This window comes from Dama dama, chromosome 3, assembly GCF_033118175.1.
Source record: "Dama dama isolate Ldn47 chromosome 3, ASM3311817v1, whole genome shotgun sequence".
In the NCBI taxonomy this organism is placed as follows: domain Eukaryota; kingdom Metazoa; phylum Chordata; class Mammalia; order Artiodactyla; family Cervidae; genus Dama; species Dama dama.
This window is the reverse complement of record NC_083683.1, coordinates 26922491-26945475: the sequence shown is the minus strand read 5'-3', so window position 1 is coordinate 26945475 and position 22985 is coordinate 26922491. Positions and strand designations below refer to the sequence as shown.

The 22985-nt window shown below is 40.3% G+C and overlaps 1 protein-coding gene across 1 annotated transcript in view; it reads left to right on the top strand.

Annotated features, from left to right (window-relative positions):
* Positions 1-2009: 2009 nt before the first annotated feature.
* The window catches only part of PAWR (pro-apoptotic WT1 regulator), a 119565-nt gene continuing 98589 nt past the window's right edge, over positions 2010-22985 (top strand). Inside the window, exons 1-2 of the mRNA XM_061125110.1 lie at positions 2010-2125; positions 2595-3274. Of these exons, the coding sequence (XP_060981093.1) occupies positions 2744-3274 (531 nt within the window). The 5' untranslated portion in view covers positions 2010-2125; positions 2595-2743. The remainder of the gene's footprint in view (positions 2126-2594; positions 3275-22985) is intronic.

Here is a 22985-nt window from a genome sequence, read left to right as displayed (position 1 = left end):
ACAGCACACTCACAATGTAGGAAGTATTATTATCCCCATTTTGTATGTAAGTAAACAGAGGTACAAAAGTTAAGCAACTTTCCCGAAGTCACACGTCAGTAGCAACCAACATTCCTGACTCAGTGCTTGTTAATACTAAGAGAACTGGTCTAAGAGATGCAGTGATAAATTATGTGGCAGAGTGTTATCCTAGGTCATTCAGGATCTATTGTTTTCAAGTTAATAATGTGTATTTAGTATCTTATCTTTTTGGTCTGTATCTCCCCTCACCTTTAGAAACCCAGGCCTCTATTCAATATCCTATTAATAAAAGAAATTTTAAAAAATCCTATTAATAAAAGAGATTACATTTATGGAGTGTTATCCTTGACCAAGCAATGTTCAATTCTTAACTTATATGTTATTACTGGCTTTATAGTAAAGAAAGCTGAGTTTCAGAGAATTTAAAGAACATGCCCAAGATCGCTCAGCGGTTTATATGTTTGAATTCAGGTACAATATATCCTCTTTCCACTATATCTTGCAGTCCCTCCAAGAGAAAATCCTCTGGGAAGTTACAAAGCATATTAACATGAACCTGTTTAATGCCCAAACCTCCTCCCTCCTGCCCTCCTGGCCTTAAAACTCAGAAAACAGAGCAATGAATCATTAATTGAGGAGTTTCAAGTGGCGCACCCAGGTTGGTACCAGCCAGGCTCAGCCTTTTAAACCGATTCCCGAGGAAGGCCTTTAATTTTTTAAAGGGTTTTTCCAGAACTCAATCCGGGTTATCCACATGTTCACTCCCAGCAGACAGACCAAAGAGGAGAACTGGGTGACTTTCCCCTCTGACAAATAAATAGCATGTGAATCACTGTGTCCTGTCCTTATTCCTGGGCAGGCCCACGCTGAGGGCTCACCCACCATGTGCCACCTGGGCAAAACAGGTAGTACTAAGTAGGAAGAAAGATTTACGTTAGGTAAGAATGTGACTCAGTGCTCGCCTACTTTTTACAAAATGGTGACCGGGCATTTGTACACTTGACAGTGATGAGCCCTGGCATTACCCTGATACCGTGAAGTCTGCCTCCTCAGGTGCCTGACGGGGGCAGTTCAGCCTACCTTGCTCCCGAAATCTTAGATGATCTGAATCTGAAGATAAGATTTATCGTATGGCACGTTAATCCTATAGCAGAAGAATAGAGACAATCACCGCCCCAGCTCATATCAAATCAGCCTCAAAGCAGCTTTAGGACTTTGGGAGAAAGCTTTGAGGCTACGTTCACTATCTGTGAACAGGAGGTGTAGAGGCAGAGTTAAGAGGAAACTCCAATTTGATTGGGATCGCCGATACAATATATTTTAAAATGAGTTTAACATTTTGTTCCTGCAAGCCTAAGATAATAGTAAAGCCTTGATAATACACTGACAGTTGAAGCCCCTCCTTTCAGCCGACACTCTCACCTGAGACCACAGACATAGAAGGAGGGGGGAGCTGGCTTTAAGTTCTTCCTACTCTCCTCCTGCCACCCTAGTGCATCTGAAAAGGACGCAGCGACGAGGAAAAGAGAAGCGAGTCTTTTCCCATCCTGGCTAGTCAGGCCCTAAATCATCACCAGTTGATTGCCTTTTCCCTTTCAGCCAGCAGCATTGGAGACTTTTCCCTGGAAGAGTATGTCTTGTACTTAAAAGGAAGAGTGGTGGGAGACAGGAGAGGCGGAGAAGAGGAGCGGGCAGAAGGGCGTGCGGGGCCTTTCGCGCTCCAGAGTCGGAGGCGCCGGGAGGCCGGACGCCGCGCGGCTGCGCGCCCAGGAATGCGCGGTCGCCGCGGCGTCCGCGGGGCTGGCGGCGGCGGGCCGGACCCGGCGCCGCGCACCTGAGCGCCGGGGGGCGGGGCGTCGGCGGGCACAGCCCCCCGCCGCGCGCCGCGCCCCTCGCGCGCCGCCTCGGTCCTTTCCGCCCGCGCTTCGGCGTCGCTCGGCTCCGCTCCTTCCCCTCCCTCCCCTCCCTCCTTCCCTCCCTCCCAGCCCGGGAGAACCGCGGGCTCCGGACGGCGAGTTGGCCGTGGCTTCTCGCGCGCGGCCGCTTCGGCTCACCTGGGCGCCCGCTCGCAGCCCTGCTCCTCGTCCCCCCCAAGTCCTCTCAGGTAAGGGGCCTCCGGGGCAGTGCGCGCTCTCCACACCAGCCTGTGCCCCTGGACTCGGTTGGACGGCTGGGTCGGGACCCGTCCCGCCTGCTCCGCGAGTCGGTCAGGGGGCTCGGCGCCTCGCCCCGCGATGGTCAGGGTGTCGGCGGTGGGCAGCCCAGAGCGGAGCGAGGGCTGGAGATGCGACGGGCCGACAGGTGGCGGGTCTGGCTCGGGTCCCCCGCGACCGCCGGGGACGGGGACCCTGCCTCTCTCCTCCCCTCCAGGGGCGGCGACCGTGCGGGCCCAGCCGTGTAGGTGCGTCGGAGAAACTCGGCGGGGTGGCGACTCGGCGACTCCTCGCCTGCGGGGCTGAGTGGGGGCGCTCTCGGGAGGAGGGCCCTGAGGGGCGCGGCCCCGGGGCAGACCCTCGAGCCGGGCGAGGACCTCACGCTTCCCTTCCCCGCCCCCTTTTGTGTTTCCCCTGCAGACCAGCCGGTCCCGGCGGGAGGCGCGGCCGCCCCAGCGCCCCGGGGGTCGTCCTCTCGCCTCCTCCGGGCGGCGGGAAGGAAGAGGCGGCGGCGGCCGGAGTCGGGGCGGGCGGCCTGAGGTGAGAGCCTGGCCGGCCCCGCTGGGAATATGGCGACCGGTGGCTACCGGACCGGCGGCGGCGGCGGCGGCAGCACCACAGACTTCCTGGAGGAGTGGAAGGCGAAGCGCGAGAAGATGCGCGCCAAGCAGAATCCCGCGGGCCCGGCCGCCCCCGCTGGGGGCACCGGCGACGCGGCTGGGAAGCTCCCGCCGGGGGCTCTGGGCACCTCGGCCGCCGCCGCGGCAGCCAACGAGCTCAACAACAACCTCCCGGGCGGCGGCGCCGCCGCCGCCGCACCTGCTGCCCCCGGCCCCGGGGGCGTGAACTGCGCCGTGGGCCCCGCGCCGCTGAGCCGCGCCCCCCCCGCCCCGCGGCGGCCGGAGGACGAGTCCCCCCCCAGCGCCGCCGCCACTTCGGGGGCAGCGCCCGCCCGGGGCGGCGAGGAGGAGCGGGACTGCGCCCCGGAGAAGGGCAAGAGCTCGGGCCCCAGCGCCAGGAAAGGCAAGGGACAGATCGAGAAGAGGAAGCTGCGGGAGAAGCGGCGATCCACCGGCGTGGTCAACATCCCCGCCGCAGAGGTGAGCCGGGCGGGGCCGCGGCCGGACCCTGGAGGGCTGCCGCCTCCAGGTCTCATCTCTCTGGGACCCAGAGCTTTCCCCTTCGAGCCTGCACTTCTTAGCCTTTCTCAGAGTAGGCAGGCAGGGGGTGATGGAGTTTTACTCTCAACAAACGCTTCCTGGGAAGTTCCCCAACCCAGAGTCGGACACGTGCTTTTCAGGCTTCCTGGCTAAGATCTCAGACACCAGAGCCTTCTTTTCACTGGTGGAAAGATTCCATGGGGCTTCAGAACTTGCCTACCTCGTTTCTGCTTGATCAGTTAGAAAAATTGGTGAATGGTGATGACGACGTACTCTAGTTTCCCAGGTGTCGGTCTTAAGTTATCGGATCGTTTATCTCGTCTTCCCTTTTAGCAGTGTTTATTAGCACCTGTAAAGAAAACTTGGCCTTAGCACTACCCAGACAGCTTTATCTTTCAGTGAACCCAAGAAGTATATCCAACCGAGCATATGTACTATTTCATATATACACCAGCTGTTGGAAACCGCGCGCGCGCACGCACACACACGCACGCACACACACAAACACTTTTTTCCTGAGTGGTATTCTGGACAATAGGAACGCTGTACCAACCCAGTTCTTTTGCTCTCTCCTTGTGTTGAAATATTTGACCCTATGTATTCTGGAAAACATTTGTGGTAGGTTTGGGAATTTTTTTTCGGGGGGGAGTGGTGGTTGATTTTTTCTCTTTTTTGGTATTTTTGAGCAGTCTCAAAAACATTTCTGTGGGCAGCAGCAGCATCTTCCCATTAGATTGCCTGGTGAAACTTTTTTACTTATGGTATAACAGCACTTCTCTCTACTCAACAAAACAATCGTCAACAAGTTTCTAGTTGCTTTAATAGTAACTCACCGGCTTGGGGAAGTGATAAGACAATCATGTTTCACCCGAAGTAGTTGCATCTTTTGCTTATTGGCTATAAGGTTTTAACCTTTTTTTTTTTTTCCCCCTCCTGGCCTTCTAATGTATTCAACTTTGACACACAGTAAGTAAATAGTAAGAATTCACCAACTTTAATTGTGGTTCAGATAAAAACATCTGCAATAAGTTAGGGTGTGTATCAAACATACCAAATTTTTGAGTCGTAATATGATTTCCATACCTAGAAAATCAGTTTGTCTTTGAAGGGTATATTTTTATGCATGTTTCAGGAAGATTTTTATCAGCCAGCAAAACTGTCCTTTGTGGTTTGCTACTTGCACAAAAGATCTGTTATTCATTAAATTGCTTTAAAAGGAATTCATGAGAGTGGTAATCAAATTTCTAGGGTTTTTTTTAAGTTAAAAATATGAAGATTAAGGGGAAACTGAAGAGAAGGCTTTGGAAAAGTTACATTCCTCAGCGTTATTTTTAAATATAGCTGATGGTCCAAATAAAATAATTTGTCATTTCCAATCTTTTCCTCATTGTTCATTTGACAAGGGTCTTATTTTGGGAGATCTCTTGGCAGATGTTAAGCTTCATTTTTTTGTCTAGCTGCTTGTGCTAAAATTGTTCTTTCTCAATACCTTTTTGTGTTTGTTTTTTTAAAAAGGGTAATGTTTACTGGGAGAAATAAGTATGGTGTATCTTGTGAGGTCCTAAGAAACATCCTATGTTAATAGACGTGTTTTGGGTAAGGGAACACAGTGCTGAGAATGTAGATGACTCCCCGTTACAATTGAGTCTGATACTCTGGAATGTTTTTCGTTTGGGTGTTGGCAACTCCTAAATTTAATCTTCCTTAAAAACAAACAACCCAGGGTACCATTTTTTTGTCTGTGGAATTTGAACCTTTTTTATTGAATAGGGAATTGAGTACTGCTTTCTTTTTGTGGTAACTATGGCTTTATCTGTTTCATGCTGTAGGACCCAACAAAACATGGTAATATTTTACCACAGTATCTAATTAGCAGGCATATTTCTTGAGTTCCTCCTCCCCATATTTTCAGTTTTTAAAAAAATAAAGTCTTTCAGATTATGTTAATCATGTGCCATTCATTTCTATTAGTAGTTTCAACATTGTAAATGCCAGTTGCTGTGGAGTTTCTTGTATAATACAGTTTAACACTACTATTTTAAAAAGTCATATAATTTATGAAATTTTCAGGCATAAAATATAAAAGTATTATAAAATATAAAAAGATCATCAGTCAATATTCAAAAGTAGACTTGTATTATATATATATACACACACACACACACACATATATATATGTATATAGTGTTGCATGACTAATCTCTTATTTTCAGGCATTATTCCCAACCAAGTTTATATTAGTAGTTTAGCATGTAACTTGTATGCAAAGAGTCTGTTTTAATGTTTGATAAACATTAAATTTCTTCAAAATATTTATTAAGCATCTGTGTAAAACATTTGTTGTGACTTTCATTAACTTATTTTACTGATTTCAGAGTAACTATAAAATTATCACAAAAGAACCTGACAGCAGATAAAGATGATACAAGCAACTGGAGGATAGCTTTAGTAAGGAAGCAGTTCAGAATCCTAACGTGTAGGTGGTGGGATACTGCATGTGATGGCTATAATAAATGCAAATATACAGATGCTCATTCGTTAGATAAACTTTAGTTGCTCCTGTCTACTAAGTAAGAGTTGTTTTTTTAAAAACTTTTTCCTAAATTTTTACCTTTTCTTTTTTTTTTTTGAGTACTAGCCCGAATTGGATAACTTGAATGTAACATACTTCCTGCTGATATTTTTTATACGTTTATTAGATCAGCCACATGTTTATTACATGTCTCTGTTCAAGGCACTATCATAAGCACTCTGGAGAAAACAAGAATAAGGCAGTGTATATTTTCAAGTAGCAAAACTGTAATCTAGGAAGAAGGCATAATTACATGAAACTTAAGTACGTACTGAGTTAACAGTTTAAAAGCCGTCTTAACACAGCATGTAACTAATTGTTAATTAAAATTGTTGTATGTTTAAAGGAAAGAGATGTTTATACATGTATTCACACATAAAATGCATATATACCTGTTTATATAGTAGTTTAAATGTCAAAGTGCAGTGGTTCTTAGCTGTGGCATCATATCAACACTATGTGAGGAAATTAAAAAATGCTTCCCCTTTGCTGATTATTTGACTTCTCCCTTCTTGACCTCTTACATTTAATGGGTCTGGGATGGATCCCAGGTATTAATATTTTGATAAGCTCCCCATGTGAGTCAGGATTTAGAATTATTGGGTTGCAATCTAGGGATGCAGAAATGAATAGGACACAGGCCTTGCCCACAGAGGGGTTCTTAAGTAATACAGGGAGCTGTATTAAGTAGTACAGTGTTAAGTATGGACTCTTTCCTGAGAAGGGTACCTACCTCAAGAGGGTTAGTTGGGGAAGGCTTCCTCGACATTTATACCTACGTTTTCAGAGTGCTTGTGAGGTTATTGCCATTGGGTAGGTGTGCATGAATGGATTATCAGAGGTGGTTTTCATAGAAAATACAATCTTTCAATAGATAGAGATCTAGTGCTAAGTCGCTTTCAATCGTGAAAACTCTTTGCGACTCCGTGGACTGTAGCCCACCAGGCTCACCTGTCCATGGGATTCTCCAGGCAAGAATACTGGAGTGGGTTGCCATTTCCTTCTCCAGGTGATTTTCCCTACGCAGGGATTGAACCCGAGTCTCTTACCTCTCCTGCATTGGCACGCAGGTTCTTTACGGCTTCCGCCACCTGGGAAGTCTCAGAGGTCAAGTGACACTAAAGTTTGGATTTAAATATAAAAGTTAAAATTTATTGAAACTTAACTGTTTTCATTGTGGTCGGCTAAAGTGGTTTACCTTTTGTCTTAATTAATGCTCACAGCAATCCCCAATGGTAGTTAGTTTTTATCCCCATTTCCAGAGGAGAAAATGGAGGCTTAGAGAGTTTAAATGACTCAAGATCACATGGGAAGTGAATAAACTGTAGAGTAGTATTTTAAAAGTTTTTGGGTTTTTGTGTATGTGTGTGTCTAGGGAAAAAGGAGTTTTTAAGAGTTAATCAATCTTGCATTATTTAGCTTATTTCTTTAGATCTTTTTCAATAACTTTTTATTAGAGGTTGATCTTAAATGATTTAAACATAAATGGGGAAAACAATGAAAGTATGAAATGGAGTAGAAATTAAGGTCAAATTTGTAGGCTCAAGAGTTTGTTTCTAACCCTGTAGTCTATAGTTTGCTTAGCAAAATTTTGAACACTGAATCATCAGCAAAATACAAGTCTGCTTTTGGCTAGCAGTCAGAAAATGTGGATCTTTGATTTTTCTTGAGTAATACCTTGTTTTTCAGTCAAGATGGGATTATAATACCTACTCCATAGTTTGAAAGAACATTTGATACATAGAAACTCTTCTAAGTGAACACAATTTAAGTCTCAATTATTCAGCATATTTATTGACCATTATATAGGACAAGTTCCACTTAGTAAGTCTTGTAAATCCAGGTAGCTTAAGAAATGCCTTTTGGTATGCCCATTATATTCTAGACTGTCTACCTTTCAATGTGATGAGTCAGGGAAAGGACTAATAGTGATTCAGAGTTGGAGAAAATTGGACTAGTGATTAGAGTAGATACAGCGTAAATACTGAGATTTCTTAATAAGATTTTAGTCCATGTCTTTCTAAATGTTTGAACTCATTGATAAATCGAAATTTTAATATTATCAGAATTTTTAGTTTTCTAAGCTGAGAGACCTTTTTCCATAAAAATATTAATTATGTAATTAAAGCAGATGATGCATATGGTATGTTTATTAAGCACCCAGGCACTGATTTAAGTGCCTTACATATACTGGTGCATTTAATTCTTACTACATCTTATGGGAAAATGGCATAGAAAGGGCCGGTTACTTGCCTGAGGGAAAAAGCAGAGATAATCTGTCTTCAAAGCCTGGTTCTTAAGAACCATTTTATTGTATTTCAGTGTGTTGTATAAGTATATACCCAGTTTAAGAAATACAAAGATTTATTTTATAAGAAGCTAATAAATTACTGTAGAATTTGAAAATGACCATGTTAAAAAAGACATATGAAGTGGGACTTTATTGGAAAAATTCAAGAGCAAATGAATACATAAACAGTGGCATTAAAATTCTTATTTAAAATTTTTGTCAAGCTAGTGGCCTTACAAATGCTCTTCATTATCTCTACACTGGTTTACAGTGCATGTGATATGGGTCAGAAAATAATTATGCTCTTTAATAGTAATGCTGATATCTTAGAAGTTTAAAATTACTGGAAATATTAAAGAGTTTGAAACTTTCCAACACTTGTTTTCTTTTCAAAAAGTGAGGTATAATTTACATATCATAAAATTCACCTTTTTAAAGTGTGCATCAGTGGTTTTAGTGTGTTCCCAAAGTTGTGCTCTAAGTGCTTTTACATTTTCATCTTAATTTTTTTATTATGTTCATAGAACCTGTGGTATTTGTGGTAAATTTTAGCTCCCTACTCAGTAAAGTGCAACAGTATTCAAACCAGGAGAAGCCATTAAATTAATATACTATCTGCTTTCCCTGTATTTCACAGAGAAAATGAAATGGTAGAATCTTCTGTTTTTAGTTTCTTAAAACTTAGACCTCTACTACCACTTGTTTTTACTAGAATTTAGTATAAGAGGTACGTAATTTAACTGAAGGTAGTATTTTCAACTTGTTTAAATTTTACATATCTTTCATGGAGATCTGCAAAGCTCTACCATCTAAACATTTGGGAACTTTGATTCAGAGTAAACATAGAGTTTTAGGTGATTAAACTTAGTCACTTATTACTTAAGTCAGGGTCCCAAAAGATGTGGCTGTGGGTGGGAGTATCTGTACCATTATCACCTATGTTATTTATTTAAAATTCAGATTTCTGGGATCTACCTCAGGGAAGAGTTACCTGAAACTTCATTTTAACATATGCTTACGTGATTCTTGTACATACTGAAGTTCAAGAAGAACTGACTTAAATGCCCTATACTGGCTTACTGATCTGTGAAATGAAATTGATAGTGATTATTTTATTAATTCATTTAGTAGTCCTGTGAGATAATTCTGAAAATGTTTAAGAATGATTTAATGATAAATTATAGTTATTATATAGGTATAATACATTGATAACTGGTTATTGATGTCTAATGGAAATTTCTTACTGGGATGTTAAACATTCTTACTTTTTCCACTTAATTAAGAACTTTATAGATATTTTAACAGATGCAACTTGAGATACTTGGAAATTCAAAGTATCTTAAACATTTATGTTACATCATATATTTAGTACAAAATGTGTCGGCCTGGCTTCTTGAAGAAGCCTCGCCTACAGAAAAAATCTCTAATACTTAATGTGTAATTTGAACTTTACGTTCACTCATTTTTCTTTTTTATATTCTTTAAGGGAAAGTGTATGTTTGTAAATGTTTAATAATTAGTTCAAACCCTTGAAACAGGTTTTGTCCATCTTATTAAAATATTCTCAAGTGAAGTCTTTCCCTTTTGTTTACTACTCCTACATATTTGACCTGTTGGCATCCGTAACTAGCCAGTTGGTTCTTAGCATATTCGCTTATTGCTGAGGCGCTTTCAGTGTAAGTCACGTGCGTTTTTGTTTATAGCTGCTTGCAGACCGGTGTTAAAGGTGAGCATCAGCCATGTGTTACGTTCTACTAGGTTACTCACAAATATACCCAGCTCTGGGTCAGAATGAAGTCAGAAGAACATTTAGCTTTTGAAAACAGTAAAATTATTTACTTAAAGGGTAAAAACATCTCTAGTGAGTTAGAAACTTAGCATGTGAATTGGTTAATAAACTTTTATTCCGTGATAGTCTTCAGACATTTCCTTCACCAGAGTTGTATAGGTTACAGTGTTTTTCAATAATAGTTTTATTTATTTTATAAGTTGAATTTAAAGGAAAAGGGCTGTTGTATTCTGAAAGTACATATTTTTTAGAGTTTTGCTGAAATGAGCAGGTAGGAGAGGACTTCTGTTGTAGATTACAGTTATGTGACAGCTAAATTGTGTTTGCAGACTTCTTTTTTTTTTAAACTGTAAGAGACTGACTGAATAAGATAAATAAGAATAATAAAATGTCAGTTTGAAATACAGTTGAAAACAAGTTTTGTAATAAAATTAACTTTAAAAGATACCTTTTAATATTCAGCTAATCTGTGGGCATATAAGTGAACCACTTAATCTTATTTGTTTGAGAAATTTTCAGGTTGTATAAAGTATGAAATGATTTTTCTATTTCTTTTGGAATTCTTTGCAGTATATTTTTAATAGTATTTAAAAAGAATGGAAATCTGAGTTATGAAGAGCAAAATTAACATTCAGAAGATGGTGCTTGAGGAATATGATTAAAAAATATTTTAGCTGACATAGAGAAGCTGCATTAAGTCTTGAATTCTTGAAAGACTTCTTGATATTCTGTAATGCAAGCAAAAGTTGATCCAAACCAAATTTGTATAAACTTATTTTTTTTTCTCCTGCTGGTAAAAACTGTGTTAAAAAAGTAATGTGTTCATTGTAGTTCTCCTGTGTAAATATAAAAAAAGATAGTGAAACCTATCTTCTCTTATCTTATACATATTAATTGTTTCTAATCTTTTGTCTCCATAAAAAATGGAGCCACACTATACAGATTTGTATATATTTAGTCTTTGTATATTTTGTATATTTAGTCTTTGCGACTCCATGAATCGCAGCATGCGAGGCCTCCCTGTCCATCACCAGCTCCCAGAGTTTGCTCAAACTCATGTCCATCGAGTCAGTGATGCCATTCGTCCATCTCATCCTGTGTTGTCCCCTTCTCCTCCTGCCCCCAATCCCTATATTTAGTCTTTCATTATGAGTATTTTTATGGTGTTTCTCTTCAAAAATAAGGATGGATTTTTTAAAAAATTGTGGTAATGACCCACCTCGAGAAACCTGTATGCAGGTCAGGAAGCAACAGTTAGAACTGGACATGGACCAACAGACTGGTTCCAAATAGGAAAAGGAGTACGTCAAGGCTGTATATTGTCACCCTGCTTATTTAACTTATATGCAGAGTACATCATGAGAAACACCGGGCTGGAAGAAGCACAAGCTGCAATCAAGATTGCCAGGAGAAATATCAATCACCTCAGATAATGCAGATGACACCACCCTTATGGCAGAGAGTGAAGAAGAACTAAAGAGCCTCTTGAGGAAAGTGAAAGAGGAGAGTGAAAAAGTTGGCTTTAAACTCAACATTCAGAAAACTAAGATCATGGCATCTGGTCCCATCACTTCATGGGAAATAGATGGGGAAACAGTGGAAGCAGTGTCACACTTTATTTTCTTGGGCTCCAAAATCACTGCAGATGGTGATTGCAGCCATGAAATTAAAAGACACTTACTCCTTGGAAGGAAAGTTATGACCAACCTATATAGCATATTAAAAAGCAGAGACATTTCTTTGCCAACAAAGGTCCTCCCGGTCAAGGCTATGGTTTTTCCAGTAGTCATGTATGGGTGTGAGAGTTGGACTGTGAAGAAAGCTGAGTGCCGAAAAAATTGATGCTTTTGAACTGTGATGTTGGAGAAGACTCTTGAGAGTCCCTTGGACTGCAAGGAGATCCAACCAGTCCATCCTAAAGGAGATCAGTCCTGGGTGTTCATTGGAAGGACTGATGCTGAAGCTGAAACTCCAGTACTTTGGCCACCTCACGGGAAGAGTTGACTCATTGGAAAAGACCCTGATGCTGGGAGGGATTGGGGGCAGGAGGAGAAGGGGACAACAGAGGATGAGATGGACGAATGGCATCACTGACTCGATGGACATGAGTTTGAGTAAACTCTGGGAGTTGGTGATGGACAGGGAGGCCTGGCGTGCTGCGATTCATGGAGTTGCAAAGAGTCGGACACGACTGAGCGACTGAACTGAACCATACATAAGATCTTAAATCATTTTTAATCAGTGCTATTAAATACATTCAGATTGTTGTGCAGAATTTACCACTAGCTATCCCCGTAACTCTTTCATTGTATAAAGCTGTATACTTGTTAAACAATAACTCTCCATTCTACCCTCTCTCCAGCTTCAGACAACCACCAATATACTTCTGCCTTTAGGAATGAATATGTTTGTGTTATTTGATATTAAAATATTTAAGCATTGCTTTATTGGGAAAATACCCTACTGTTAAACAGCTATTTATTTCTTTTCATATATTGTGTCTCCTGAACCATTCAAGAAAAGTGTTTGGGTCATTCAAAGCATCTTATAGGTATGGGCACCTTCAGATAATTTGAAAGATGCCCAGAGGTTTTTTTTTTTAATCTCCTCTATTGCCTTTGATTTTGGTGGGAAATTGAGTGGAACTGTAGTAATTACAAGCGCGTGTAAGCTGTAACTCAGCCTTTAAGTTCATAAAATTCAACATGGTATGCAGAAATCATGATTAAAAACCACAGGGTATATGGAAAGATGGAGTTTAGGGGAATAACACTCAAAAACTGTCAGTGACATGTGAAAAGACAGAAACCTTGTAAGGACTAGTGCAATTTTATACATGTTAAATGGTTAAGAAATATAAAAGTACTTGAATTAATATGACACGACTTTGTAAACGCGCTGAAGTTTGCTTACAGAAGTGGGTCTCAAAAGGGTTGCGATTTGTGAAGTGATGGAAGAAGGGTCATCTGAAGCTGGATTGAAAGTGTAACACCAGATTTGGATGAGTGTGGCTCATAACACATGCAGTGAATTTAGCTGCGTGGTAAAACTTTGTGGTGTGTGTATTTTGTGAGTTTCTTTGCAGCTGAGTTGTGTTTTCTCTGCCTGCCTGGTGTTTCTTGCAGTTGCACAGAAGCAGATTTGCGATTTGGGTTATGCTCAACTTGCTCCGTAACATATTAGTTGCTTAGGAGCAAATTGAATTTTTCTAAGCAAGTATGTGGGATGTGTGTGTGCGCAAATTGAATTTTCTAAGCAAGTGTCACAGTGTGTGGGTGTGTGTAGGTGTGTATGCCCATAAATGTACATCATCTGTGTGTCTGTCTATATCTATATGCGTGTGTGTGTGTATGTGAGCTCAGTGTCTGACTCTTTGCAACCCCATGGACTATAGCCTGCCAGGCTCCTCTGTCCATGGAACTTTCTAGGTAAGACTACTGGAGTGGATCGCTATTTCCTCCTTCAAGAGATCTTCTTGACCCAGGGATCAAACCCATGTCTCTTGCCTCTCCTGCATTGGCAGGCAGTTTCTTTACCACTGCACCACTTGGGAAGTGCGTATCTCTATGCATAACCATGAATCCGATAATCTAATATGTAAAGTCCAAGTAATGAGGTAGAGAAAGATCTAGAACTGAAAATGCTTGTTTAAGAGTTTATACTGATACTGATTGCTAGGACAGAGATAGTAGAAAAGGAAAACAGTGGATGGATTTTAGAGGTTTTTTATTGGCATTTGAAAATTACATAACTGGGTGTTTTGAACTGGAAAAGTCTTTAGAGATCATCTGTTCCATACAAAAAAGTATTAATTCGGTATTCCAGACTACTAAAACTGAAGTTGTCTGTCAGCCTCAGTCTTAACTCCAGCTGAGTGTTGCTGTCTCCCACCTGCCCTTCAGCTCTATCCTGATTACTATTCAGAATCTTGCTGATTTTATTCCTTCTTAAATACTCAACCTCTCTCTCTCATCTTGCCATTAAGGAATGTTCCCTTAATTCTCCTTCACCTTCAGCTTACTTTTCCTTCCTTAATTGCTTAACTTAAAGGCATTGGTTTCACCTGCCAACTCCCATTTAACTGCTCAGTCTCACTACTTTTTAAAAATCCGTTTTGCCAGGTTTGCTTGTAGTCTCATAATTGCCAAACGTGACCACTTCTTTTCTATTTTCATGCATCTGACCTTTCTTTAGCATTTGCCATTGTCACTCCTTTCCCTTGGGGGCTGCAGCACTTTTGGTAGATTCTTTTTCAGTTGGTTTACTCAAAAACAGTGGCCAGCATTCTCTGTGCCTGAGGCACAGTGCTAGCTGATAAAGTGAGTCACGTTATCCCTTATCACCTGTCTTTAAGGAACTTCTCTCAGGGATTAAAAAAAATACTGTCTTAGTTTAGGCAGCTATCACAAGACTGGGTGGTTTATAGACCACAGAAGTTTACTTCTCACAGTTCTGGAGGCTGTGAGTCCAAAATCAAGACTGCAGTGGAATCTGTGTTTGGTGAGAGCCTGCTTTCTAGTTCACTGGAATGAGAGCGCTCTGAGGTCTCTCTTATCAGAACACTAACCCATCCATGAGGACGCTAGCCGTGTGACCTAACCTCCTCCCCAAGGCCCCATCTTCTAAAACCACATTGGAGTTGATGATCCCCACCCACATAGGGATGTTGGGGAAGTATACTCACTCAGTCCGTAGCAGATAATTATAAATTTGATGTTATAAAAACTATGATGGAGAAAACAACAAAGTACTGAACTAGCTCAGAAAAGGGAGCCACCAGGTATATGGTATTAAGCCCTGTGACTTAACTAATGAGGACTTCCCAAGTGCAGACGGGACACACTAACATTCTGGATAAAGAAAGGCCCAGAACCAGGAGAAAATAGCGTTATATTGTATGCGAACTGTGTGCCCAGCACTGTGCTGGGGGCTTTCTATGCATTATTTCCTCATCTTCGCATTGGCTCACAACATAGATTTTTTAAAAAGAAAAAAAATTTTTTTCCTCATTTTACGAAATGAGGACGTTCAGCCTCAGAGAAGTTGTGACTTGCCCAAAGGTCATACTGGCAAACTTGGATATGACTCCACATTGGTTTAGGTGCCCATGCTCACGCGTTGGTTGTCATTGTTGGAAAGAGGGAGGGATATGTTCTAATTGAGGAGATTTTGATGTGCAGCGAATTCACGGTTGGAAGTGAATGGAGAACACTCAGTAAGAATGATATGGACCAATTGTGATAGATCTGAATGTCATGCCAGGGAATTCAGACTTTATTCTGCTATTCTTTGTTAGTATTGTTGGCTGGGCATTTCCTTCCTTTGTCCATATCTATTTATACAATAAGTCTGACAGCTTCTGGAATAAGTTTTGCCTGCCTGATTTGCAGTTATTAAGGGAGTTTTCTTGTTCAGAGACAAGTACCTATTCAAGCATGGTAAACAATATAAAATCCTATAAAAATAATATGCATATAATAGAATAATTAAATCCATATTTTCACATGGGTTTAAAAAAATGAGAGGATAGGCTCTAAGCAAAGTTATACCAAGTGACTCTTTATTACAAAAATAATTCTGTACTGAAAATAGATTTGGGGATGCCTTTGGGGAACAGGATGGAGTGAAGATGGATGCTCTGGTGACATTAAATTGTCGGAGTCTGTTCTGAGTGTAATTATAGGACGTTTATAGCTTAATACTGTCCCTTGGTTTAGATTTTTCCTTGCATTTCTTATAAAAGCGGGTGTTAATTTCCATTCCCAGATTCTTTTTTAGTTCATCTTGGGATAGAGATGCTTGGAATACAGGTGCTAAAGAATGGGTATCACTTTTTCTCTTTACTGCTTATTATTCTCTCAGCTCTACAGATGTTCCCTTTCTCCCTTCCTTCTGCCTTCTCTTACTTTGAGGAAGTGCTTCTCTAAATCACATTTTAGGAGTATTTATATTTGATAATTTAAAGATAATATCTTTTTATTGTATACAATTTGAAATTAAACAGCCAAAACAGGATTGTGCAAAGCATCAGCTATAGATTACTATTATCAATTTGACATATATTCTTTCATTTTTATTTTATTTTTTAATTTTTTTTAAATTTTTATTATTTGGGATTATACACTATATACGTTTTTACAACTGATCTTTAAACTTGATATCATATTATTATTCCCTTTTAAGCTTTTTTTTGAAAGCAAAGATGTTAACTGCTGCATATTTTTTGGTTTTATAAATATAATTTCCACTATCCAATGATAGCTATTTATAGTTTTAATATACAATTCCTGAGGATATTTTTGGACATACACCTAAAATAGACATCGAAATCCAGAAATTTAGTCATTGTACAATATTATAACCTTTTTCTTATCAATATATTTTTTCTTCTTTTTAATTTTATTTATTTTTGGCTGTGCTGGGTCTTTGTTGCTGTGGAGGTTTCTCTCTAGTTGTGTTGAGTAGAGGCTACTCTTCATATGGTGTGCCGGCTTCTCACCGCGGTTGCTTCTCCTGTTGCAGAGCATGGGCTCTGGGGCGCCGAGGCTTTAGTAGGTGTGGCACGTGGGCTCTGGAGCACAGGCTCCGTAGTTGGGGTCCACTGGGCTTAGTTGCTCCAAAGCCTCTCTTAGATCATCTTTATATGTCAGTGAATGTGTAACTGTGTTGTGATTCTTAGTGGCTGCAGAATATTTCATAATTTAATGTTCCAGTAAAGCTGCAACACATTTCACTTCCTTCTTAGTACAGATTGTTAGACACTGAACTTGGCCTTTGGGCATTTGTGTTGCTATATCTGTTCTGTTCTTAGCATTGCTAGGATTTGGACAAACTCTTAATTCTGTTTTTTTTCTTGAGAATTTGAAATCTAATATGGAGGAATAAGGTTATATGAGATAATTTTGAAACATTTAAAAATAAGGTGTTCAATATTGTGCCATCCTGTTAGTATAGAGAAGTGAGAGTTCCCAAAGAGGACTGAATAGTCCAGGAAATTTCATCGGGGGTGTGTGAGGTTTGCATTGATCTTGAAGGACTGATTAGAAATGGGCAGATGAAAAGGAGAATCATGTTTCAGATTGAGAGAGGTCAGAGTGGGCTGTGGCAGGAAAGTGGGAATTAGCAGCCCTTGGGCTAGAGGCTTTGTTTGTTTGTTTATCGGCTATGCCATGCAGCTTGCAATATCTTAGTTCTCCAGCCAGGATTAGAACCCAGGACCCGGCAGCAAGAGCACTGAGTTCTAACCATTGGACTACCAGGGAATTCCTGGGATAAAGGGTTTATGTTGGAAAATGTGTCTCAGCTTTCAAACACACAGCAGAAGGATACAGATATTACAGTTGGTGCTTGGTTGTCACCTTCACAGCTCTACTCTGCAGATCCTCTGAAGCACTGAAGTTTGTTCATAGTAATACTTCTTTTTAAATTACAGGCATACTTCAGCTTTTGTTCTAGTTCAACATAATAAACATTGCAGTGAAGCAGATCACATGAATTTTTTGGTTTCTTAGTGCCTGTAAAAGTTATGAGTACACTATAGGAATACTATAGTTTCTTAGCATTATATCTTTAAAAATGTACGTACCATACTGTTCAGTCTTTGTTATGCACTTTTATATATATAGATAGATAGTTGAATGTGTAATATCGTGTATCTACCATTGCAGTATCATGGGGAATAGTTTACTGCCCTAAAAAACTTCCCTATGCTTCACCTCCTCCTCTTCCCTGGCAACCACTGATCTACCCACTTTCCCTATAGTTTTGCCTAATCTGAATGTCCTAAGATTGGAATCCTGTTATGCAGCCTTTTCAGACTGGCTTCTTTGATTTTAGCAACATGCATTTAAGGTTCTAACATTTCATTTTTTAAAATCATAATAATTATATTAATGAACCTAGTCGCCTAAGTTACCTCAGGATGATCTGGGATAGTAACTTTCAAAGAGTCTGTCTACCCTCAGATGCCAAACAGTTGTTACCAGTACAGAGTTACAGCATAAACAAGGTGATGAATCAATGTTTATCAGACGAACAGTTTTTCAGAAAGAATATGCTAAAGCTCTAGTGGGAATTCCAAAAGAGGAGCACTAAAAATATTTTGGTTAATGATGGTATTTTCATAAAATGCATGCAACTTCATAAGTTGTATATAAAGCCTTGAGAACGTCCTATTGCTTATTTGATCATGTCAATTAGAATATGTTTGTTAAAATATTAATCACATTGCTTTTGCTTTCTAGTCCACATTTGTAACTTTTTATGTGGTTTTTCACCAAATATCTAAACCTATGTTTTCACAGTCTGTCGAAATCTTTGACTTTCCAAAGATCCTCAGAAAGGGATGCTCATTTTTCTTACTTATTCAATGAAGTGTCAGAAGGGTACACAGTCTAGAGCTTAAGTGCTTCTTTCTGCCTGACTTGATTTCTAGATGACAATATATTTGAATTAAGAAAGTTACTTCCAAAAAAAAAAAAAGAAAGTTACTTCCACCTTCAATATATAGAATTTAAGACCAAGTTAATTCCAGCACTAGTTGGAATCAAGATTGCTGAGAGAGATATCAATAACCTCAAATATGCAGATAACACCACTCTTGCAGAAAGGGAAGAAGAGTTAAAGAACCTCATGATGAAGGTGAAAGAGGAGAGTGAAAAGCTGGCTTAAAACTCAACATTCAGAAAACTAAGATCATGGCATCCAGTCCCATCACTTCATGGCAAATAGATGGGGAAAAAATGGAAATAGTGAGAGACTTTATTTATTGGGCTCCAAAATCACTGCAGACAGTGACTGCAGCCATGAAATTAAAAGGCACTTGCTCCTTGGAAGATAAAGCTTTGACCAACTTAGACAGCATATTAAAAAGCAGAGACATCACTTTGCCGACACAAGTCCATCTAGTCAAAGCTATGGTTTTTCCAGTAATCATGTGTGGATATGAGAGTTAGACCATAAAGAAGGCTGAGCATCGAAGAATTGATGCTTTTGAACTGTGGTGTTGGAGAAGACTCTTAAGATTCTTGGACTGCAAAGAGATCCAACCAGTCAATCCTAAAGGAAATGAACTGTGAATATTCACTGGAAAGGCTGATGCGAAGCTGAATCTCCAATACTTTGGCCATCTGATGCAAAGAACTGACTCATTTGAAAAGTCTCTAATGCTGGCAAAGCTTGAAGGCAGAGGAGAAGGAAACAACAGAGGATGAGATGGTTGGATGGCATCACCAACTCAATGGACATGAGTTTGAGCAAATTCTGGGAGACGGTGAAGGACACGGAGGCCTGGCGTGCTGCAGTCCATGGGGTTGCAGAGTCGGACACGACTGAGAGATTGAACAAGACCTGTGTTTCCAGCTTATGAAATGTATCCAACATTCTTCTCCCAGAGAAGAGATTCAGTCTTGAGTTTGGTGGAATATTTTAGGTGGTAAAATGATTAGAGAAAGGGACTTTAATTACATCCCTCAAATTTTCATTTTGTTGAATCCAGGATTAAAAGGACTTCGCTGATGGTGCAGTGGATAAGAATCTGCCTGCCAGTGCAGGGGACGTGGGTCTGATCCCTGGTTGGGGAAAGTTCTCTGTGTCATAGAGCGGTTAAGCTTGTGCACCACGGCTGCTGAGCCCACATGCCGCACTGCTGCAGCCCGTGCCCTGCAGCAGGAGAAGCCACTGCAGTGAGGGGCCCTTCACTGCGACAGAGGGGCCTGCCACTGCAGTGAGGGGCCCTTCACCGCGACAGAGGGACCTGCCACTGCAGTGAGGGGCCTGCCACTGCAGTGAGGGGCCCTACACCGCGACAGAGGGGCCTGCCACTGCAGTGAGGAGCCTGCCACTGCAGTGAGGGGCCCTTCACCGCGACAGAGGGGCCTGCCTGCAGCAGTGAGGGCCCAGTGCCGCAGCAGCAACAGCAAGTTAGCAAAGAGAATAGCAGAGCAGAAAGAAAGCAGCTTTCAGCTATACCTGGTTCTGAAATAAGTATTTGAATGTGGTGTTTTCCTTTTTAAACCTTACCTTTCATTGATATGCCATTTATTTTAATGTCCTCAACTCTTAGCTCATTGCTTGCTAATGAATAATTAAGACTTTATTGAGAATGAGGTAGATATTTCTGAATAAATGATTTCATTTATAAATTATACTTCCTCCTGGATTCTTCCTCTAAAAATCACAAAATCTTGAAGTTGACTTGAAATTGGAGTTCAGTTGGTGATAGCCCTTTTTTATTGTGAACTACAGTAGGTAATGCTACCCATTCCAGTGAATAGTTGAGGATAACAAATACTAGAAAATACCTGCCAAGAAATTTGTGGGCATAAGAGTCAGTTACAGTAATTGCTGTTATTTTGCAATTCTGTAAATTATTCCCTTTGCATCATTTGTGTCTCAGGAAACCTTTTTTTTTTTAATGTCAAGTGGAATTTTTTAGAATGAAACTGCGTTGAAGATATTTTTAGCATTTTATAACCCACTCATTTTTCTATGAAGAGTTTCATTGTTACTGATTGGAATTTTTTGTTCAGGAAAAAAAATTTGTAGTAGTATCACATAAGATGGGCATGATAATGATAAAATATTTTGCCCATTTAGTTTTATTTTGACAAATCTAGGGACAGATTTGATAGTTTCATTTGTTGTTGTTTTTCAATAGTCTATTTTTAAGAGCGGTCTTAGGGTCACAGTAAACTTGAGTGTGAATTGTGGAGATTGCCCACATATCTCCTCCCCCTCCATGTGCAGAGCTTTCCCCATTATCAACATTCCCTACCAGAGCAGTATATTTGTAAGAGCTGATGAACCTACACAGACACCCTAAGTCCATGGTTTACATCCTGGTTCACTCTTGGTGTTGTAAGTTCTGTGGGTTTGGACAAGTGTATAAAGATATATATCTACCGACATAGTACTGTACAGAGTAGTTCCACTGCCCTAAAAATCATCTGTGCTCTGCCTATGCAGATCTGCTTCTAACCCCTGGCAAACACTGATCTTACTCCTGTCTCCATAGTTTGCCTTTTAGTACATCATATAGTAGTTATCATGCAGTAGGTAGTCTTTTCATATTGGCTTCTTTTGCTTAGTAATATGCATTTAAGTTTCTTCCATATCTTTTCATGACTTGATAGCTCATATCTTTTTTAGCACTGAATCATAGTCCATTGTCTGGTTTATTTATCCATTCATCTACTGAAAGATATCTTGGTTGCTTCCGCGTTTTGGCAGTTATGAATAAAGCTGTTATAAACATCCACGTACAGGGTTTTGTGTGGACATAGTTTTCAGCTTCTTTGGATAAATACCAAGAAGCATGATCGATAAATTATATGGTAAGACTATGTTTAGCTTTTTTTTTTTTTTTTATGTTTAGCTTTTTAAGAAACTGTCAAACGTTTATCTTTAAGAGTGGCTGTATTATTTCCATCAGCAATGAATAAAAGTTTCTGTTGCCCTGTATCTTCAACAGCATTTGGGGTTGTTACTGTTCCTGATTTTGGCTATTCTAATAGATACGTGATGGTACCTTGTTTTAATTTACATTTCCCTGATGACTCATAATGTGGAGCATCTTTTTATATGCTTGTTTGCCATCTGTGTATCTTTCTGATGAAGTGTCTGTTAACAGGTCTTTGGCCCATTTTTTTTGTTTTTGTTTTGTTTTTGTGTTTTTTTTTTTTTTTTTTGGCCCATTTTTAAATTGACTTGTTTATTTTGCTGAGCTTTAGAGTCCTTTGTATATTTAGGATAACAGTCCTTTTTCAGACTTGTCTTTTTTTGGCCATGCCACATGGCATGCAAGGCATGCAGGATCTTAGTTCCCTACCAGAGATGGAACCTGTGCTCCCTTCAGTGGAAGCATGGAAGTCTTAACCACTAGACTGCCGGGGAGGTCCTAAGATGTGTCTTTTCTAAATGTTTTCTCTCAAATTGTGATTTGTCTTCTTGTCCTCTTGACAGTGTCTTTTGCAGAGCAGAAAGTTTTAATTTTAATGTCTAGTTCATCAATTATTTCTCTTCATAGATTGTTCCTCTGGTGTTGTATCTAAAACATCATCGCCAGGGACTTCCTGGTGGTTCAGTAGTTAAGCATCTGTGCTTCCACTACCGGGGACCCAGGTTTGATCCCTGGTCAGGAAGCTAAGATCGCATGTGCCTGTGGGCAACTAAGCCCAGTTGCCATGGCTAGAGAAGGCCCCACCCACTGCAACTAGAGAGAAAAAGCCTAAGCACTGCAATTAAGATCCACTGCAGCCAAAAATAATTTTAAAAATTAAATTAAAAAAACAGATCATTGCTAGACCCAAGGTCATCTAGATTTTCTTCTATGTGAGTTGTCTTCTATGCGCTTTATAATTTTAAGCTTTGTGTTTAGATTTGTGATCCATTTTGAGTTAATTTTTATGAATGGTATAGGTCTGAATCTTGATTCTTTCTTTTGCACGTGAATGTCCAGTTGTTCCAGACCATTTTATCTTTACTCCTTTGTCAGTTAACTGTATTTATGCGGATCTATTTCTGGGCTCTCTGTTTCATTTCTCCTGTTGGCCTGTTCTTTCACTAGTGCCACAGTGTCTTGATTACTATCGCTTTATACTGAGTCTTGAAGTTGTATCGTGTCAGTTCTCCAGCTTTGATCTTCTTCAATATTGTGTTGACTACTCTGGGTCTTTGGCCTCTCTATATAAACTTGAGAATCAGTTTGTCAATACCTATGAAAATCACTTGCTGGCCTTTTGATTGTGCTCTCGGTGAATCCATAGATCAGGTTGGAAAGAACTGAAATCTTGACAGTGCTGGATTTTTCTAATCGTGAACACAGAATGTCTGTATTTAGTTCTTCTGGTATCGTTTCATCAGAATCGTTTTCCTTATATAGCTGTTGCACGTATTTCATTAAATTTACCTAAATATTTCATTTTAGGGAGAGCTAATGTAAATATATTTTGTTTTTAATTTCAAATTCCACTTGTTCATTGCTGGTATATTTTCATTGATT